The sequence below is a fragment of the Alligator sinensis genome, unplaced genomic scaffold (genome assembly GCF_000455745.1).
Source record: "Alligator sinensis unplaced genomic scaffold, ASM45574v1 scaffold597_1, whole genome shotgun sequence".
Taxonomy (NCBI): domain Eukaryota; kingdom Metazoa; phylum Chordata; order Crocodylia; family Alligatoridae; genus Alligator; species Alligator sinensis.
In genome coordinates, this window is record NW_005842074.1 from 1,771,384 (window position 1) to 1,791,547 (window position 20,164).

General features: G+C 43.1%; 1 protein-coding gene and 1 long non-coding RNA gene across 12 annotated transcripts in view; one reads left to right on the top strand and one right to left on the bottom strand.

Moving 5' to 3' along the window:
- PTPRM (protein tyrosine phosphatase, receptor type M) overlaps positions 1–20,164 on the top strand; it is a 734,228-nt gene that overhangs the window by 661,545 nt on the left and 52,519 nt on the right. The window contains exon 25 of the mRNA XM_014519979.2: positions 2,689–2,725. Within this exon, the coding sequence (XP_014375465.1) occupies positions 2,689–2,725 (37 nt within the window). The remainder of the gene's footprint in view (positions 1–2,688; positions 2,726–20,164) is intronic.
- Positions 1–20,164, bottom strand: part of LOC112550293 — an 83,694-nt gene that overhangs the window by 45,080 nt on the left and 18,450 nt on the right. The window lies entirely within an intron of this gene.

The following is a 20,164-nucleotide window of genomic DNA, read 5'->3' on the forward strand; positions in this document are numbered from 1 at the left end:
TTTAGAAAAAAACGGATGGGGAGAGTAGGATTAGATGCCATCACACTTAAAGGCAGAAATGACATTAGGCCTGTAATTCATCACAGAAAGTGCAAAGCATGAAAGTGATGAAATGTCAACCAGGTGGTAGGAGCTAAGAAGCCAATAGGCAACAACAGTGTTTGTCTATTAGTACGAGTATTGGATAGTGAGGATTCCATTGCAGTTTCTCCATTCCAGATGCTGCGATACCTCTCTCACATAGGTAGATTACAACAGTTGCCATGTTGTCAATAGAGCTGAGTTACAGCAAAAGACACACCTTTAAGGCTAGGGTCAGAAATTAAACATAAACCGGTATAAGTGATTGGAAGCCAGTTCAAATCTGTAACACAACAGAAGCTCAGTGTTCATAAACTGTTTTCAAAATGGCCAAAATTGTTTTAAGATAAACCTGGATGGATGGATGGATATAGTATTAAGGCTTAACTGATTTAAGTAAAATCAGTTTATTGAACGTCCGACCCAGATCCCCTCCAGATTCAAGTTAACTCACAGGCTCCCAGCATCCCAGGATGCTTTGCACCTCCCCCACAAGGTGGGCTGGCCTTAGTCCAAGCTCTCTGCAGAGAGGCATACTTTAGTACCACCAAGCTTCTGGCCTGGGCCACTGCAGCACTGCAGATGTGTGGCTGCATTTATGGAATCAAAAGTGTTCACTTGCTTATCGTTCAATCTGTGCAGTTTAGACGAACCTGCAAAGATTGAATCGATTCAGCCTCAGGCTTTTTGACTTAGCCTAATAGTGTAGGCATAAACAAAACTAGTTTATTAAGACTTTCCCTTGACATAAATCTCTCAATTTCTGGTCTGATAGGATGAATGGAACCAACTCCACAGATAGTAAATGGTACATGGACAGAATAATACAACTCTGTCCAGGGCTGCACAGATACATTTCAGTTCAGGGGTGTTCAAAGTTTGCCTTGTTGGCACATAAAGGAACTGCTTCAGTAGTTCTTGTAACTTTTTCCTGTAATAACCCTTTGACCCCTTTGAAGAAACCACAAGAGTTCTTCAAGTTACTTCAGTCATTTTTATCTTATTTTACTCCCATCCTCCTAATTCTCTTTGTGCTTACAAGTGAATGTCGAATGTAAGCTGTAACTTCTTTCTTTTTTAGTGTCAGAACCTAACCATTATTTAGAGCTTTTTAGTATTAATATTTTTATAACTGTTCATACTGGCACACATGTTAAATCTCTGGCAATATTCCCATATCAGAAACATAAATATTAACACAAATTATATTGTTCCCAGTTTGCATCCCAGTAAGAGCCAATATTCAGTCCTATAAACAGTCTTTCTCAACCTATGGGTCGTGACTCAAAAGTGGGTCGCAAGAATATTTCAAAGGTTCGCAAGCTACAGCAGGGCAGAGGGTCAAAGGTTCGCAAAGCTACAGCGGGGCAGAGGGCCAGCAGGAAGGCCCCTGCCCCTTCCAGCAGCGGAAGAGGTCAGGGGAGAGCTGCGTGGCCAGTGTGGCAGTGCTGGGGCCAGTGCCCATGCTCGTGGGGGTAGGCTGGCTGGGAGATGCTGCTTTGGGGGTGGGAGGGGCCAGGGGGCTGTGGGTTGGGACAGGCCATGGATCTTTGCAAATGGGTCCCAGTAAGAAAAAGGTTGAGAACCACTGCTATAAAGAATCCATAAATTTTTAGTGTCTATAATTCACCCAACCTGAGATTAATTTACTTTTGTCTTTGCAGGAAGAAACAAAATTATTTTTGTGTTCTTTCTATTCAGATACAAACTAGTCAGAGGAAACCATTTATTCAGAGAATTTATCGCCCATGTCCTCCTTCTCTCTCCCCTCCCCCTGCTTTGTTGTTGTTGTTCTTTGCTTTTTAGGAATTATTTGCAAACAGATCACAGAGGGTACCCAAGCTAAAAGTCAGTCTAGCTGTGAGACAGGGGACTGTCATCACATTTAGTAGCATTTCACAACCCAAGTATTGGGGTTCCAGGGTTGCAAGAGCACTTGCCATTATTAGCTGCAAGTGCTCCTGGGAAGTTCATACTAATACTTTTCAAGCCAATCAGGAAGAAGGTAGTCCCTAAACAAGCTGATAGTTTAGGGACCCTTACATTTGCCCTTTCACAGAGCAATTTGCTGTAGGTTGGAGAGAACAGAATTTTGTTATTAATATTACATTTTTATTGTCATAATATTCAGTAAGTTAGCCTGTGGTCCTAGACAGATGTGATATTTGAAGTGCTCCAAGTATCTGGAAATGTTCCACAGAGTGGCCAAAGAAGTGCTTCAAAAATGACCCTCAAAAACAGGGGAACATCTTTTCAGCACTTCCTTTTGACTTGCTTCCTGACACATTTGTACAGGCCAGCAGTCCTCTGGCATGTCTAAGTCCTCTTCTCCCTCCAACCCCTACAGCGGACAGCCAGTGACCAGTCCTGCGTGCACTCGGCTGTCCTTGTGAACCTCTGGAGGCCTGAGACGCATGCTATTTTTAAGTGTTTTTGGCGGGAGGGGTTGGGGTGCACATCTGCACAGTGCCAAATTTGAAGTGCTCTGGGATTCAGAGCACTTAAAATGTATGTCTGTCTGTAGCCCTTGTGAAGTTGTATTCATACAAGCACACCCATCATGCAGAGTCTGCAGATTGGTTCACAACTTTTCTCTATTTATTTTAGGGTTATCATAGGCCAAATCACTACATTGCTACACAAGGTAGGTTTGCCTCTTTTTATATTTCTTATTGGTTAAGTGCACTGTGAGAGATTTTATGCAGAGCTATAAAAATGTGTAGGTTTGGTACACTTTAATACTGGTACTCTTTAATACTGTTTTTCAACGACACAAAATGAGTTCAAGAACTTGTTACAGCAAGCAGCTTAATATAGATTCTCCAGCTTCCAAGTGCTTAACGTAGGGTTTCCTTTACCTTTGCGTCCAGCAGTTTTGTATATAAAACTAAAAGGATATTTAATCCCAGTAACCTTACCCACAAAGGCACAAATGATTAATGAAAAAAATCCTATTCACTATCTCTGTCACTTGGGCACTTTTTGAAAATTTTAGCTGACAAGTTTTAATGTAGGACTTGAAGATGTGCTAGTTTTGCAACAATGTGAAAACAGATTTGATTCCTGAAAGAGGCAGGAGAGACTTTTTTTAGCCTTCCTTCAAATGTTTGCTTATGAACAGATAGATATCTATTCCTTTCATTAATGCACAAAAGAGTTTTTCAAATTTTAACTCTCATCAAAGATGTAACTTGCCCATTTTGACACAGTTCTTATTTAACTTTTGGCCAAGATCATAGCTGGAACAGATGAGAAAGTTGTCCACTATGGATTTTGAATCATAATATGAAATGATTTGAAAGTCTCTTCTGCTGCCTTTGCTCAGAAAAAGGTATTGGATAGAATACATGTGAAAACTTGATTGCCCTTCCACTCCTGGGAGGGATACTTCTCTATAATAGGTATTCTATAATAGAGCTTCCTGAATTTGTCAGTGGATTTGCAAAAGGTGTGAGCTGCACCTGGGTAATGAATTTATTTCAGTATGTGCATAGTCTTCCAAGAGCACCTGTTAGGAAATACAGTTTCATTTCTCATTTATTGGTTAGCGTAACAAGGTGTGCATGCTGAGGACATACCATTAAGACACACTGAGCTGGTCATCTTAAATAAGGGCACTAGCATTAACCACTGCCACTTGAACAGCCTAATCTTTGCAGACCACAACCCCCGATTTTACCAGAGGCTATTTAAACCTTCCCTCTATAATGTAGTTGTCATTAGTCCCAAATGATCTGCTGCTTCATTGCGGCCTCCATTGTCTGATGTCAGTGGGGCAGGACCTTGGTTTAACTTGCTTAATCTACCACCACTGTAACCTACCCTCAGCGACCCACATCCTCCAAACTCTCTACCAATCAACTCAGAAACAGAAACTAGAATATTCTCTGAAGATTTCCTTTTCTTGTTATTTTTGTTTTTTGTTTTTTTTTTAACACGGCTCTCTCACTAAGCAACTTTAATTGTTCCATTTGTCCTTTGATTTATGGTGCTATTGATTTTATTGTTAAGTGAAAAACTGAAAACAGCTGCATTGTCATTTTGTTTACAGTCCAAATTATAGTTAATCAGAGGCCCTTTCCAGGAACTGAGCTCCATTTTGTACAGGTTAATCCAGTCTATTAAAAACTATTCTGATAATGAGAAATTCTCTGAAGCCATTTTAAATATGATTTCTTATCACTTAAACAACAAATACTGAGTTTTTGATAACTTTACTCCCAAGGCATCTAAAGCCAACATAGATAAAAGAATTTTTGAAAAGTGACAGGTGCATTAGTGAAATTTAGGGTAATTTGAATATTATCTACTATGGTTCCAATATGGCAGCAAAGAGAAATAGCAAGATGGTGAGGAGAATAAAGAAGCTGAATGCAAGTTTTCTTGCAAAATTTTAAAAAGAAGTGACTGTTCACATTTCTAGCTTTTCGAATGCCATGTTTTTGCTCTGTAATTATGCTGTGCCCCACATAATGGACTTCTGTTTAATGCATGGCACTCTTAGGTGCCTCTGCAGTTTGAATAATCATGATGATAATAGCAGTATGAAAAGATCTGTCAAGAAAGAGAATTAACAAGAAAATGGACAAACAACATGATACAAATTCAGATTGTATTTGGATTTAGGTCTCAGACTGTTTATAGATGAGATTTTCAAAAATGTCTTTCCCATGAATTTAGGCATATGCTTAGTTTTATCTTAGAAGAAGTGATGAGTACTGGTCTTTGCAGACCTATTTCTTGTTCCTGGCTCTACTGCTGGGTGACTTTGGGCAAGTTCTTTCTCATCCCTGTTCCCCACTTGTAAAATGGGTGATGACACTAAGCTTTTCTTGTCAAGCACATTGAGAACTAGTGCTAGAAGTGCCATATAAGAGCTGAAAGATCTTGCTGTCCAGCCTTCTTATTTCCAGCCAAGACCCTAGATACAATGTGATATCCCTTCCTGAAATATTCAACCAAAGTTATGGTCTCTATTTTTAACAGTGCTGGCAAATCATCCTGAAACTGAGCACTTCTTCTGGATTGATACATAGCCCTTATAACATAGTATAAAAGAAAAAGGAAAAAAATCGTTCTCTACCTGTTTGTCATTTTTGGTTGTAAACCTGTCACTGAACATACCCAAAGTTGCTCACATTCCTTTTTAAGACAGTTCCTCATAGAAACATGTAAGCACATTGATGTGACACATTTTGAGCTATGTTTGTAATTCCCCTAAGATATCTCAATCTTATGAGTCCTGTCCCCTCAAAACACACTGACACATATTATTCTTTGCAAGGAAATATCATTAGACAAGTCATTTTTAAGTCTCTATTGAGTTAGCATGATTGATATTTAATTGTCCTAGTGTTCTTCCTCAGCTGCATTCAACGTATCAAGTGTTAATGAGCAAATATAATTGTATGCATCTAAAAAGTGGCAAATTTAATCAGTTTGTAATAGACTACCAATCTGGTTTTAACAGAGCTGGGAGTTGCATAATCACCTGTTTATTAGAGTTTTACTGTCTTCCATAATAACCAGAGTTTGCTTTGCGGACCCATATCTTGTATCCTAGAAGCATATATACTAGTGCTACTATTCAGCTAATATTGGGGGGGGGGTAAGAGAAACGGCAAATAGGATATGTTTGTATCTAATAATCAATGGAACTTTTTTTTACTGCATTTTAAGTGTAACAAATTCAAAACCTGCAGTTTGGATTAGGAAAAATTAGCATCTCTTTTCTTCTGTGCTATAAATTTAATGGGACTGATAATATGAACTTGCTGTTAATGAATACTTTTGGTGATTTGCTATAATTGGCACTGGCATATAGAATATGCACCCAAACCACCCTGATAATAAAGAACCCTTTGTCATAAGTCAGTGCAGCAGGTCGGACAGAACTAACAAGCAGGTGCAATTTAAAAATCATCACTTGCTGCTTTTTCTCCCTTTATTCCATGGTTATAATTCTTTAAACAATTTTTCACTGCAGGATACTGAGTATCTGTATGAACTATCCAATTTACTGTCAGCAAGTTTTGTTTCCAGGAATTAGGTAGTCAGTGAATTTCAGCAAGTCCTTTTAATAAGAGGCATGAATGTCTATGCTTTACTTGATCTCACCCATATTGGTCAATTTTATTGTCTCCAGTTGACATTGACCTATTGTTCTTCTCATATGTTGAATGACTATTTGACCATGATTAGAAAGTAAAAAAATAAATGTATATTTATTTCTTATCTTTTTATATTTAATTATTTTCCCCTGACTGTTAACTCAGTGACTTCTAACAAGTCTCATCACTGCTAAGTCTCACTTATATCATCTACCTGTCTTGGGGAAAGCAGCCATAATGTAAGTGGAAGCCTGGGCCTAGGTGATTTATTCAAATGCTTTTTAAAATATAAAGCTCAATGATTACAAAAAATTTGTGAAGTCAAGTGATCTTTTTGCATTAAATCAGCCCAAAGTAGCACCTCAAATCATTATGTTTTTCTTTTCCTTTTATACATCTAATTTTAACACAGACAAAGCACTTGTTTTTTATATTGTATATTGTTGACATGGTAAGACCAAGTCAGGTTTCCTCCAGGAAGATTTTTTTATCTCTGAAAATAAGTATTTATAATGGAAATGTTTACACAGCTTTAACTATAGCAGCACAAATTTGCCACTATAATAACCACTTTCATTTCCTTTTTCTTTGCTACAAAGTATCTTTTTTTCTACATACTGCTGTATATAATGTGCGAACGTTTTAATAAGCGCTTTCAGAAACATAAATACATTTTCTTTCCAGCTAAAAGTTACCTTTCAGGCATCTGAAGCAGAAATATAGCTTTGATTAGTACTCTGAACTTCTTTACAGGTTTTTTTTATATAGCAAAAAGTTGCCAGAACTAAAGGCTAGGTGCAGCCATTCAAAAAGCCTGAAGCAGAATCAATATAAGTTACTATGTTTTCTGTAAGCATCGTAATTTAGATCAGTAACAAACAGAACACACATTTGCCTTTTCGGGGCGGGGGGCAAATCTGAGACCATCATTTTTAAATCAGTCTATGTGTACTAAATTTCTGTTCTATTATAGGTATAGACCAGTTTTGCATGCCAAGCTTCTGTTCTGTTATGGATATAGACTGGTTTCCAATCACTTATACTAGTAAGTGATTATGTTTGTATCTTAAGTGGACATTCTACATTTGGCACATTAAGAAGCTTTTATTGCCATGATTCTGGTCTCCAGGTGGAGGTTAACATTTGAAATTATTTCAGATGACAATTAGAAGGACAAAAAAACAAAACATCAGGGTTTCCACCATTTCTAGACACACACTTCGAATTTTGTACCCACAGCTTAAGGGAGTTAGCCTGGTATCCTGTTAATTCTAGTTTAGCTGATTATATGATACCTACTTAAATTCTTCCTGCCTGTTCATCTGGATCTTCACTAACTTAGGCCCCAGTTCAGCAAAGCATTCAAGCATGTGATTAAGTCAGTACAGATCCAGCCAAGCACTTAAGCATTTTATTGAACAAGGATCAACTATTGAACTTGAGACCTTAAGCTGTTCAGTAATACTGATGCACAGTATGAAAACAGTTAAAATAGGATATATTTATTGTATACTTTATATGTTTATGTGGCGGAGCACCTTTGGAGTACTCGCCACGTGGCAGGGACTGCAGTAGCCTGGGGCCGAGCCCAGCAGGGAAGGAAGCCAAGTGAAGCCCCCCAGATCTCATTCTAAGGGGAGAGGTGTGTGGCAGAACACCTTTAGGGGTGCTTGCCACTTGAGAGCTCTCACAGGCTCCGAGGGGAGCCTACTTTGGAGGAGCAGCAGGGGAAACCTTCCCCAGGTACCATTCTAAAGGGGAGGTGTGTGGCAGGGCACTGTTGGTGCCTGCCACTTTAAGACCGAAGCCAAGCAGCCAGCAGGTGCTTGATTGCGATGGCCATTTTAGATCTCTGGCTTCCCATATAAACAGATCAGTGTCCTCCTGGCAAGGGAGGCAGTAACATGGTCTGGCTGCAAGGCTCCATAACACCCTGGAGGTAAGGGCAGGAGCTGTAGGGGATGGTTTGGAGGCTCCTGGTCCTGGGCATGACCTAAAACTGCACCCTGCTGGGAGTGGGTGGCCTGGTGGTGGTGTCAGTGGCATGGGAGCCCCCGGGAAATGCCAGGCCATTTCTCACCCCGGTGAAAGGCAGGTCAGGGCGCCTTAACCCTAGCCCTCACCTTCGGGTGGGTTAAGTAACACTGGAGGTAGTTGGGGGCCAGGCACGGCTACAACCACCTGAGCCCACCGAGGAGCGAAGCCTCGTGGCCCCAAGTGAGGGGGCGGTGTAGAGCCCCAGTGACGGGGGTGGAAATGAGGACCCAAGTGAGGGGTAGCCCCAGAAAGGGGGTGGAGATGAAGTACCCCAGGGAGAAGAATTAAGCCCTGAGTGAAGGGGGTGGTGTGGAGCCCCGAGTGAAGGGGACAGGGATGAGTAGCCCCAAGCAAGGAGGTGGTTAGTAGCCCCGAGTGAGGGGGGCAGAGAGAAATACCCCGAGTGAGGGGGCAGAGAGGAATAGCCCTGAGTGAAGGGGGAAGTGTGGAGCCACAAGTGAAGGGGGCGGTGTGGAGCCCCAAGTGAGGGGATAAGAACACCCTGGTGAGGGGTGGCCCCAGAAAGAGGTGGAGATGAAAAGCCCCAGTGGGGGGGGGGGGGGGGAGAAACAGGTGAGTGCCTAGTACATTTTTGTATATAGAGTTACCCCCAGAAGGGACTAGAGCAAGCTTAGGCCTGGTCAGGTAATTGGCTGGCCACTGCCCTGGTGAGGGTCATGGGAAAGGCGCAAAAGATGGTACATCTGCCACCCAAGGGATGGACTAGCTAAGCCTATGGCCTAAGGGGCCTGCTCCAAGAGGGAGCAAGACAGGATGAGTCACCGATGTATGAAAGAGACCCTGTGAGAGAGGGTGGAGTGAGAGAGGCCCTAGTGAGAGTAGGGCGGTATGAATGTGGGTGTGACTGAGGCCTGACAGTGTGGCCTAAGATTGGTCTGACTGTAGGCCGGAAGCAATGTAAACATCTGGATGCCATCTGTGAGGCATGGGCTGCGATGTAGGGGAGATTCGGAGCTGCAGATAGCGCCCCTTGGCATTGGGGCATAAAATGGGCAGTCTCCCACCTTAATTAGCAACTATTAATTAATTAAGAACAAGGCATGACAGGCAAGTAAAGTGGGTGGCATGCCCAATGGCAGGGGGGGAACCTAGCACTGTGTCTAGGCGGGGAGCCCCACTTTGCCACAGTATACAATACAGTATAGTTCCTGTACTAGTGAAAGCCATGAAATAAATGTTGTTTGTCCATATGATAAACAGCATTAGCCTTACATCTTTGACTTCTTTTCCTGTACTCTGTTCACCAGTTCTTCTCCTTAGGACTTCCCAGCTTCTGAACATCTTCCAAAAACTGCCTCGAAACATCCAAAAATGTCTTTCTTCTTATCCATTGACTACAATATATACATTCCTGAGCTAGGGACAGAAGTTGCATATAAACTGATTTAAACATGTAACAGAACAGAAATTCAGTGTACATAAACTGCTTTCAAAATGGTCAAAACTGGTTTAAGATAAACTTGGATGGATGTAGTATGAGACCTAACTGATTTCAATCAAATTGGTTTATAGAACTTCTGTCCCAGATCCCTTCCCCGGTTGAAGTTAACTCATAGTCCCCCAAAATCCCAGGATGCTTTAAAGCCCTGGGCTGTGCTGTCTGCTGCAGTGGACAGAGATTTCCCTGCCCTCTGCTCCATAGCCTGCTTCCTGCCTGTCTCTGTTAGCCCATGGAGGGGAGGTGGGGGAAAGGGGCAGGGGAACATACCCCCAGGCCCTGATAGCCTGGGTCCATATAGTGCAGCGGGAGGGAAGGCCCCTGTCGTAGGGTCTTTTCATCCCTCCGTAGCCCTCCCTCTGCCAGAAACAGCCTGGGAAGCTGGGAGAGTTCTCCACCTCTTCTTCCCCTGCACAGCTGCTTGCCTTAGCCACTGCCATGGGAGGGAGGGGAAAGTTGTTCCCAAGGCCCCAGCGTGTGAGCACCAGGGGACCCCCACCTCAGGGGCCTTCTTCCTCCCTGGCCCAAGGTCCCTAGCCAGGGAGCCCTTGGGAGTAAGAGGAATTTGCCCTTCCCCCTCCCAAGCTGCTGATTGCTTCAGTCACTGCCACAGGAGGGAGGGAGAAGGAGTCCTCCAGGCCGGGAGCCTGTCCCTGCAGCCCAGCATGGAGGCACCAAGGGGAACCCCTACCTTGGGGAGCTTCCCCACACCCCAGCCCAGGGTCCCCCAGCCTGGGGCAGCTCCAGGGAGCTCAGGGGAATACTTCCCCTACCAAACTCCACAGCTGCTTGCTTTATTCCCTACGATTCTCAGGGACAGCCTTGGGGAGCAGAGGGAATGCTCCCATTCCCACAGCTGGTCTTGCCTCAGCTGCTGCAAGTCCAATCTACGCAAGTTTCTCTAAGCTGTGTAGATTGGACCATTAATAAGCAGAGCCCGCATACACTCTTTGGCTAAGGGAGGCAGGCAAATGTCTGTACTGGCTAAGGCCAGAAGTGTGAGGGCACTCCCAAATGCCTCCCATCATGCCAGACATTGCCAAGGGCAGCCAAGCAGCTGCTCCATCCCTGATTGGCTGTCACACATCATGGGACTGCCACTTTGTCTGGGGTAGGGGCGCAGGAGTCCACCCCCGGCAGGGCAGAGGTGGGGCGGGGGGAGCAAGGCTCATGAGCTGCTGGGGGCTGGTGGTTCCAGTGGCACCCCCTGATTCCCGGCAGGGTTGTAAGGTACAGTAGTGTCCTTCCCCTCTCTTGAGCCCCAGGACCCTGTGCCAGAGCAGCTCTGGGAAGGTCACGCAGGATTCTTTCTCCTCCTTCCCCCTTCTAGGGCCAGCACCAAATTCTTGGCTGAAGCCACTTCCCTGCAGCTGCAAGGGCATGGCTGCCTCCACTCCCTGGGGACCAGAGCCCCACATCTGTGGAGAAGCAGCTTCATCTGGGAATTCAGCTCTGGTTCCAGGGTGGAAATGCCCCACTGACCTGGCTGGGAATGCAGGGTGCACCGCTTCTCTTTCAGCACCTCACAAGCCCTGCTCCCCTCTCTGCCTCTGCCCTACTGGCAGCTGACAAACAGGGAGCCCGGGGCAGGGCCAGCTAGGCACTTGGCTGCAGCAGCCCAATAAGAGGGTGTTAGGAGGCCCCACAAAGTCCCCTGGGATACCGGCAGACCTGGCACCGCAGTTTGATAGACTATTCTAACCTAGATCAAGTAGATCTGATACTACAGCAATCCAAGTCTGTCTTAGACCAGGATCCACCATTTTGAAACTGGTTTATGTGCCCCAAACGTCTGTTTTGTTACAGGTATAGACCAGTATCCTACCACCTAAACTGGAAAAAATATGTTTGTATCTAGCCAAAGAGTATGGCAATCAATTGTCTGTTGTGCCCAAAGGGAATAGAACAAGAAGTAATGCACTTGAATTGCAATAAGAGACATTTAGGTGGACTGTAAGGAAGAACTTGCTGTCCATGAGAGTGGAACATATTACCTAGAGAGGTTGTAAAATGTACATCATTGGAAGTTTTTAAGAATAAGTTAGATAAACATTTGTCTGGGATGTTAAGTTGACCCTGCCGTAAGCAAAGAATTGAATTAAATTACATCCTGAGGTTCCTTCCACCCTATTGTTCTATTATTCTGTGATAATAGTAATAACTATGTGGGAGGAACAGGTAAGGTTTTGGCATTTTATTGGGTTCCATGCTATTTTGGTCTGTGTACAAATACTTTCCTGGAGCGGTGATGTGGTTCAAATGAGACTGCTGTCTCCCATTTGAAGCAGAATCCCTACCAACATAACTGGCATGATCCTCTAACGTTCTAAAGAAGCCAAACACATGCTTCAGCACCCAGTTTCCCAGTGGGTTTTTTTCCATTTCATTGTGCATGGGCAGGATGTATAAGTAGCATGGGAAGAAAGTTACTGATGAATCCATTGCCAAGTAAATCCACATACACTCCCCTCACACCTGTGGGATCAAGGTGTTGCTGCAGACCCATGTGAAACAGAAATAATAACACTTCTGTGTTCACCTTTCAGAGGTATTGCATGCCTATAATCACCTTTGTAAAAGTGCTTTCAAAATGAGGAAAAAAAACTTTGAAAAAGTGCTGCATGCCAATTAGATTTATTATTGTTATGAGTTTCTTGGAAACCAGGATGCTATTTCTTCTATTTACTTGAGGGTGTGCAGTTCCTAGATTCATAGATTCATAGATGCTAGGGTTGGAAGGGACATCAACAGATCATCGAGTCCGACCCCCTGCCTGGGCAGGAAAGAGTGCTGGGGTCAGATGACTCCAGCAGATGCCTATCCAGCCTCCTCTTAAAGACCCCCAAGGTAGGGGAGAGCATCACCTCCCTTGGGAGCCCATTCCAAGTTTTGGCCACCCTTACCATGTAGAAGTTTTTCCTGATATGTAACCTAAATCTGCTCTCTGTTAATTTGTGACCATTGTTCCTTATTACCCCAAGAGGCACCCTGGTGAACAGAGCATCTCCGATTCCTTCCTGTGCCCCCCTAATTAATTTGTAGGCAGCCACAAGGTCACCTCTCAGCTTTCTTATTTCACTCAAGAGTGCTTGGAGGCAGTTGACCTTACTGGTACAGTACAATCAGCTGAAAAAGTACAGCACAGAGAAAGCAAAAGTGACCTTCCTAATGCAGAGCGCTGAGAAATGAGAGGAGTGTATTCGTGCAACATTTATAATTCCCTGGTTCGCAGACAACATGTTAACTTTGTTTCTATATTATAAATTCAATCTGGAATACTTGTGGACGATTCCTGTATGTCAGCATTATGTAGAAAGATAAGAAATCCAACTGTAGCGAGAGGAGGTCTTTTTCAGCTGAGAGCATTGGGACTATTTTGTTAAATAATGTATGCAACAGAAAATGATTCAAGGCTAGGGGGAAACACTTCACCATTAGAGAAACTAACAAAAGATTGTGTGAAAAGTAAAATATCTTTCTTCTTTTTTAAAAAGGAGACTGTAATCTAGTTACTGCATGCAAATAATGTATGATCTGCTGAAAACCAATATAGTGAATAAGTTGGTTTTATAAGCCACAAAAACTATCTGTAGCAAATGCAGGTTATTAATCCAGAAGGGTTTCAAATCACCAATTGACTAACATATGCCCTGTAGTGTCTTTTTAGATGAAATTTTTGTCCAGAAAATAACTGTACTCCATGGAAATTTATACATGTATTCTACTGTAGATGTAGCCATGATTTTTCTGTGCATGTCATCGGCTGTTTGATGACTTTGTCCCCATCCTAGCTGGAGAATGCTGTTGTAATTTGTGTTTGATGAAGGAATAGGCAGGGACAGGCTTTGTAGAGTATTACTAATCTACCTGTCAATCATGTTGAAGCCTAGTTTAAGGACAGAGGAAGTAGTGGAAAAATATAACTTGTCAAGGAATCATTGGCTTAAAGCCTCCACATCCTCACTGTGTTTTCTAGGGCCTGTCTGAATCCCAATTCCCAGCCAGGCTTCAGCAGCCTAAAGAAAGTCGGGCAGTGTTTGTGAGGGCCTCTCATCCTTTCATTTCTGAAAAATAAAAGTTCAGTGAGTTTATAACCAGAACCTATTTCCTTCTCCAGAAACAAATGCAACAACTTTTCTCCACCTCTTATCTGAATCCAAATCAAATCTTTGAAACCTGTCATCTGTTTTCCATGGCAGTTATATTATCTTTGAATAGTGACATCCACAATGGGATGTAGTACTGTGGGTATTAGCAAAATATCTCTAACTTATTCAACTAATGCATTTCTTCATGCATCTGCATTCTTACTTCTGTGCTCTTGCATGCTAAAGTGAAGACTTCCGAATTCTCTCTTCACCTACCCTTCTCACTCCTGTGCAAGAATGCTCAGACCATATATTTTTTCTACTAGACATGCAGCCAGGCTACACTTTAGACTACTTCCACTCATTGATGGTATGGTTCTAAAGGCAGGCCAGACCTATGGCAAAGTGCAGCTATGGCAAAATAACCATTTTTTGGCTATTTCTTGCTAGAGTTGGTGAAAATGACAGTTCCTATTACAACAGTGTTTCAATGCTGAGAGATTGTCACAGCATTCTGATTTAATTGTTTGCTGCAATTATCCTGAAATTAAATAGGAGCATGTCCTGCAAAGGCGATACAAGCTTATTCCCTAGCTTATTCTGTAGTTATGGTTATGCCTCAGGGTGCATATAATATATGATAGTATGTGAATAATTTCATAATTTTTGGAAACATTGGTAAGCACAATACTGACAAATGAAGAAATCCAGGTGACGAATGAAGAAATTAGTATAACAATTTTTCAGATTTATAGGAGAAAAATATATATATATTCTGAGTGGCTTGTCTGAATTGCGAGGCCCCTCTGGAGATAATACATTGAAATAAATTTGCAGTCTGAAACATTGTTATTTCTATTATAATGTGGATTAGAGAATGTTGTTGGTTATCTTTCTGAGTAGTGTGTGTGTGGTTTATGCATTTAAAAGTGCCATTTTTTAGTTTAAAAAATAAACCATCTGAACATTGACTATATTCATTCACAATAAGGATCTGGGGAAAAGTATGAGGAGCAGGTAGCCAAAATGGAATAATATTTTTGAGTTGAAGAAGCAATTTTATTACACCCTGTAGTAGCGTAGTTTACTGCCCAGTAAGCTTGTGTGTCTATATATGCGCATGCTAACTGCAAGGTAAAAACCTGTGAGTAAATTTGATACCTGCTAATGCAGGTATCAGATTTACTAGTGCTTAGTTACTGCAAGGTAATGCATGTGTCGATGCGAGCTCCCAGGTTAGCCTTGCCACTAGAGGATCAGCCCCAGGGCTGGGCTGCCTCTGTGTCAGCCCCTGGCTCAAGCCTTTAAAAGCCTGTGGGCACTCACACCAGCAGGGAGCCTGAGGTGACTTCAGGCCCCGTGTCCCCCTAGGCAGGCCGCAGGCCAGCAGCTTCTGCCTGCCTGCACCCCAGTGCTGCATGGCTGCCTGGCCTGTGCTATCCAGGCCTGCAGGTTGCTTCAAGCTCCAGCCGGGCATGCCACCCCCCTAGGCCCAGCTGCAGGCAACTTCTGGCTGCTGAGGCCAGCTCCACCTGCCCACAACCGCCCCCCAGCAGCCTGCCCTGATCTTGTAGGTGCTGTGGGATATAGCCTTTGCCACACAGCTGTCAGTCCCTCGCCAGGCCCCCTGCACCCTCCCCCAGGAGCTCAGGGAGCCCAGGCCAGTACCTGCTGCACCAGCTCCACAGCCCCAGCCCCTGCCACAAGATGTGGCCAGCCATGACATCGCCGGCTGCCAGCAGTACCTCCATGGGGGGTGGGCCCTGGCTAGGCACCTACCCGCCACACCTTGCTGTCTCAGGATATCACCAGGAGCCACATTCCAACGCCAACAACCGTGTCCATGTGGAGCCACCTGGCCACATGATAAATCCTGCACTGGGGGAAGGGTCCTTGCCCATGCCTCTACCCCTGGCCCCTGCCCCCAGTCCCTACCCAGCCTGGTCACACTCCCCTGGCCCTGGGTTCCCTCCCCACAGCACACAGGGAGGCAGGAAACAGTGCAAAACTTTATTGAGCAATCCGAGCCCCCACAGCTAGGCAGGCATGGGCCTCTCACATGCCAAGGAATGCGTCGATGCCAGCAGTGATATCCTCTTCCACTGCAGGGGGCAGAGGCATGTAGTGCCACCACAGGTAGTCCTCCAGGTGGCAGTGGAGGTTGCAGAGCAGCCTAGGCTTGCCTCCAGCACCATTGTAGCTTAGGGTCCCCCATGCCAGGTGCACCTAGTACACCCTGACCATCAGCAGCAGGAGCACCCCTCATACACACAAATAGCTTCTCGTGCATCGGCCAGGGCACGCACAGCAGGGGCATGCTCGGAGTGCAGCAGCAGCATGGCAGGGGACTGGCCCTGCAGCACCTCCCCAGAAAAGACCCCTGCAGAGAGGACATGGGCAGCTCCATGTCCCAGTCATCTGGGAGCCCCGCACCCCTTGAGCCACGGGCTGGGTGGCAGCACAGCAGAGCAGTTGGCCTGCAGAAGGAGAGGGGGACACAGCAGGGTCTGGAGCGGTGACAGCAGGTGCTGCCAGGAGCCTGTACACTGGACTGAAAGAAGAGTGGCAGGGTTCCCTGGTTTTTCAGGAAAATTTTTGAAAAGTCTTGGTTTATTCCTGATGTGGAAAGGAAAGATTTTTGCAATCTCAAAAATATATATATTTAAATAATAATCAATTCCAACTCAGCTCTAACAGGTATTTACCATATGGGAAAAAAAAGAAAGAGTCTGCAGTTTTACTAGCTTGGCTAAGTTTATAACAACTTAAAATGTGCAAAAAGAGATCTTTTTCATGTTTTAATGTTGTATAACTGAACAGGTGTATTATGTGTATACAGATCTTTTATGCTTCCTGCTGTATCCAGCCTTGTCCAGTAACAGAAATAGGAGCGATGGAAAAAAGCTGGACCATTCAAACAGCATTTCCTACATTCCCCTGCTGCAGAGTTTTGCTAAGCAGTCAAAAGATATTATGGGAAACATGCAATTTATTCTTTGGAAAATCATATGACATTTTCATTTAATGTTGTTGATACAGAACAAACTGAGTTGTTCTAGCAGTTGGGAAATGTCAGTCAATAAGTGTGTAACACTATTAGATGGAAAGTTACCTCGTAGCATTAACAATGATGCTATAAAAATCTCCTAAATAGCACCTGTCAAGACTGCACAAGCAAAGGCAGGCCTCAGATTTAAAAATATATCTAAGTGCAATTGTGACTATGTCTAAACATGGTGGAAACATCAGTGTGGACCAGGGATAGTGGAAGTTACCCATAAATGTCCAAGGCAATTGGCACACTGTCACTGCAACACATTATCAGCATAGCTGGTTTGTTCTAACCTCATCCTCTTTCCTCATGATGTGTCTAGATTAAAAACTCTGTGAAACAAAATCATTCTTTTTACTTTAACGTGTATTTAATGCATAATGCAATCCCTAACACAATCTGTGATTGAGACTTCTAGTTGCTAATTCAAAGCAGTTAAAACTTAGAAACTTATGATTTTTCTGTATCTATTTTTAAACTAGAGCTGCAAAGATAATGAAGAAAATTATGTATTCATTCTTCATTATAAAGAAATCTGCCAAAATGTGTGTTTAAATCATTTGTCCAGTTCTATGAATTAAGTTAATATATTTTAATTGTAAAATGTGTTGAACAAATTGTTCAATAGACATTATTCAGTCATCTGACCAACATATAAGTAAGCCCTATAGATAGGGGCACTGAGAGAGCCTCACTTGCGGGAACTGAGAGAATAGTTCTCTATCAGTGGGACAGGAAGACAAGGGCCTCAGTAGGAGGACTCAGGTGCCTATATACTAATGCCAGGAGCATGGGGAACAAGGAGGAGCTAGCTCTCCTACTCTCCAATGTGCATTATGATCTAGTAGGGATTACGGAGACCTGATGGGACTCCTCACATGACTGGAGCATAGCTATAGAGAGCTACACCCTGCATAGAAGAGACCGGGTGGGGAAGAAAGGTGAAGGCATTAATCTCTATGTGAAAGAGCAGTACACCTCCTTGGAGGCCAACATCGGCTCCAAAAATGGACATCTTGAAACCCTCTGGGCTAAGTTGCGGGGGATGGGGAGGTGGCACAGTGAGAGAGACCTAACTGTTGGTGTATACAACAGACCACGAAACCAGGGGGAGGAACTTGATCTGGAGTTCACCCAAGATTTGACTGAGGCCGCATGTGCACGTGACATGGTCATCATGGGTGATTTTAATTATCCAGACATCTCCTGGGAGGAGCACTTGGCCAAATTGGATCAGTCATGGTCCTTCCTGACCTGTGTCAAGGAGCTCTTCCTGACTCGGGAGGTGCATGGGCCAACCAGAGGTGACACTCTGGTACACTTGGTCCTGGCCAAAGGAGACAACCTGGTGACCAACTTAAATATAGAGGGAACTCTGTGTAACAGCGACCATGAAACCATCATATTCACTGTTCTTGAATCTAAAAAGACTGAGAACCAGTGCCCTAAGTTCACTGAAAGTTAACAGAATTTAGATTCAGAAGCCAATTTACATATACATAGAACTGCAGTCAGCAAGGAGTACTGACTTGGTTGGCTGACAGCAGGAAGGATTGTGCTTGAAAATCAGCAAAGCATTCTCTGCAGTACTGTGCCATGAAATTACACTGGTCAGAAGGAAATGTATTTAGTTTGTAGTTAAAAGAGGTTACTCATACAGAGTCTTTGTTGCTTCATAGTCCAGGGCAAGATTTATCTCTATGTTAACTGTTACACATTGTATTTCCACCTATTTGATAAGCAGAATGTTCTGGAAACAACATGCTAACAGGCTCCAATCAGTTCTGTTCTGTATTAACACTCTATGTGGGGTGTGCAACTTACAAAAAATATCCATCTTTACATCCATAGTTTAAATTCACATTGTTATTAACATATCTGAGTGTTGCTTTTCATGTCCAACTACAGAATAGTGCTGTTGTACTATGTTGTACTACAGAATATGCGGTAGTACTATGTTGTACTATGCTTTTCTATAGCTCACTGTTAAAGACAAGAAGATAAATTGGAGGCTACATTAAATTAAAGTTACAAGAGAGTATGATTCAAAGTGGAACATATTTTGATGTCCAGTGCAAAATCAGAGTTAGAAGAATATGGAGAATTTCTGTTTCTAACAGAGATTTATGTCATAATGTTTTGTAAAAGCCTGTCTAAGTGTCAACCAGTACATATTGGTAAAAATATAAAAGCCAAATAATGGAGAAGGTGGTTTGTAAGTATGCCAGTTGGACAGCCCTGATCTAGAGTATGCTGGCTATTTTAAAGAAATGTACTTGAAGTAAGACAAGCAAGGTTCTTTGAGTATTGTGATATCTTTTATTAGACCACTTAAGTAGTTGGAAAAAAAATTGGCAAGCTTTCAGACGCGGTCACCCTTCTTCAGACATGGGGAGTCTCTGCTGTTCTGAGACTCCAAGAAATTAAAGAAGCTAAAAGTATGGCAGGATGTCAGTGAAAATGTAAATAGTAGAGTTAGAATGACAAAAGGTAAGGCAAAGGAGGGAGGAGGAGGGGGAAGAGAGCAGGGAAAAAAGGCCGAAGGGAGACAGTGCAGTGATAGAGTACAAGGTAGAAAAGAGACTGTCAGGCAAGTACCTTGTGAATCAGATGTCAGGCAGGTTATAATGTGTCATAAAACCAATGTCTATATTGAGTCCATGATTTTTAGTATCCAGTAGATTTGTGAAGTGAAGTGCGTAGGCTTGTCTGTGAAAGGTGTTTTGTAAGTTCCCTCTGAGGATTAGAACTGAGACTTGGAGAGGGAGTGATTGTCCTGTGAGAAGTGTGCATCCACAGATAGTTGGGCATTCTTGTCTTTGATAGATTTTCGTGTGCATTCATTCTGGTGCCTCACCTTTTGTCTTTCTAATTCTAGTATTTACATTTTCACTGACATCCTGCCACACTTTTAGCTTCTTTTGTTTCTTGGAGTGTCAGAACAGCAGAGACTCCCCATGCCTGAAGAAGGGTGACTGCACCCAAAAGCTTGCCAACATTTTTTTTCCCAATGACTCAGTTGATCTAGTAAAAGATATCACATCTACCCAAAGAACCTTGCCTGCCTATGTCCTTAGACCAACATGGCTACAACCAAAAATCCTTGAAGTAAGAGATTTTTGTTTAATATAAAACAATTAAATTTATTAACCTAAAACAAGATTCCACTATTTGAGAGTTCACTATTTTAAAAGACAGTTTTTAACATATTTTCTGAAAATATACTTTACTGTAAACCAAAATGCTTTATTCAATTCTAACATAGTTAAAAGAAAATATAAAAAGTGCTTTCAAATAATTAGCCAATCAGATTACGGTACTAGCAGAACATGTGTAT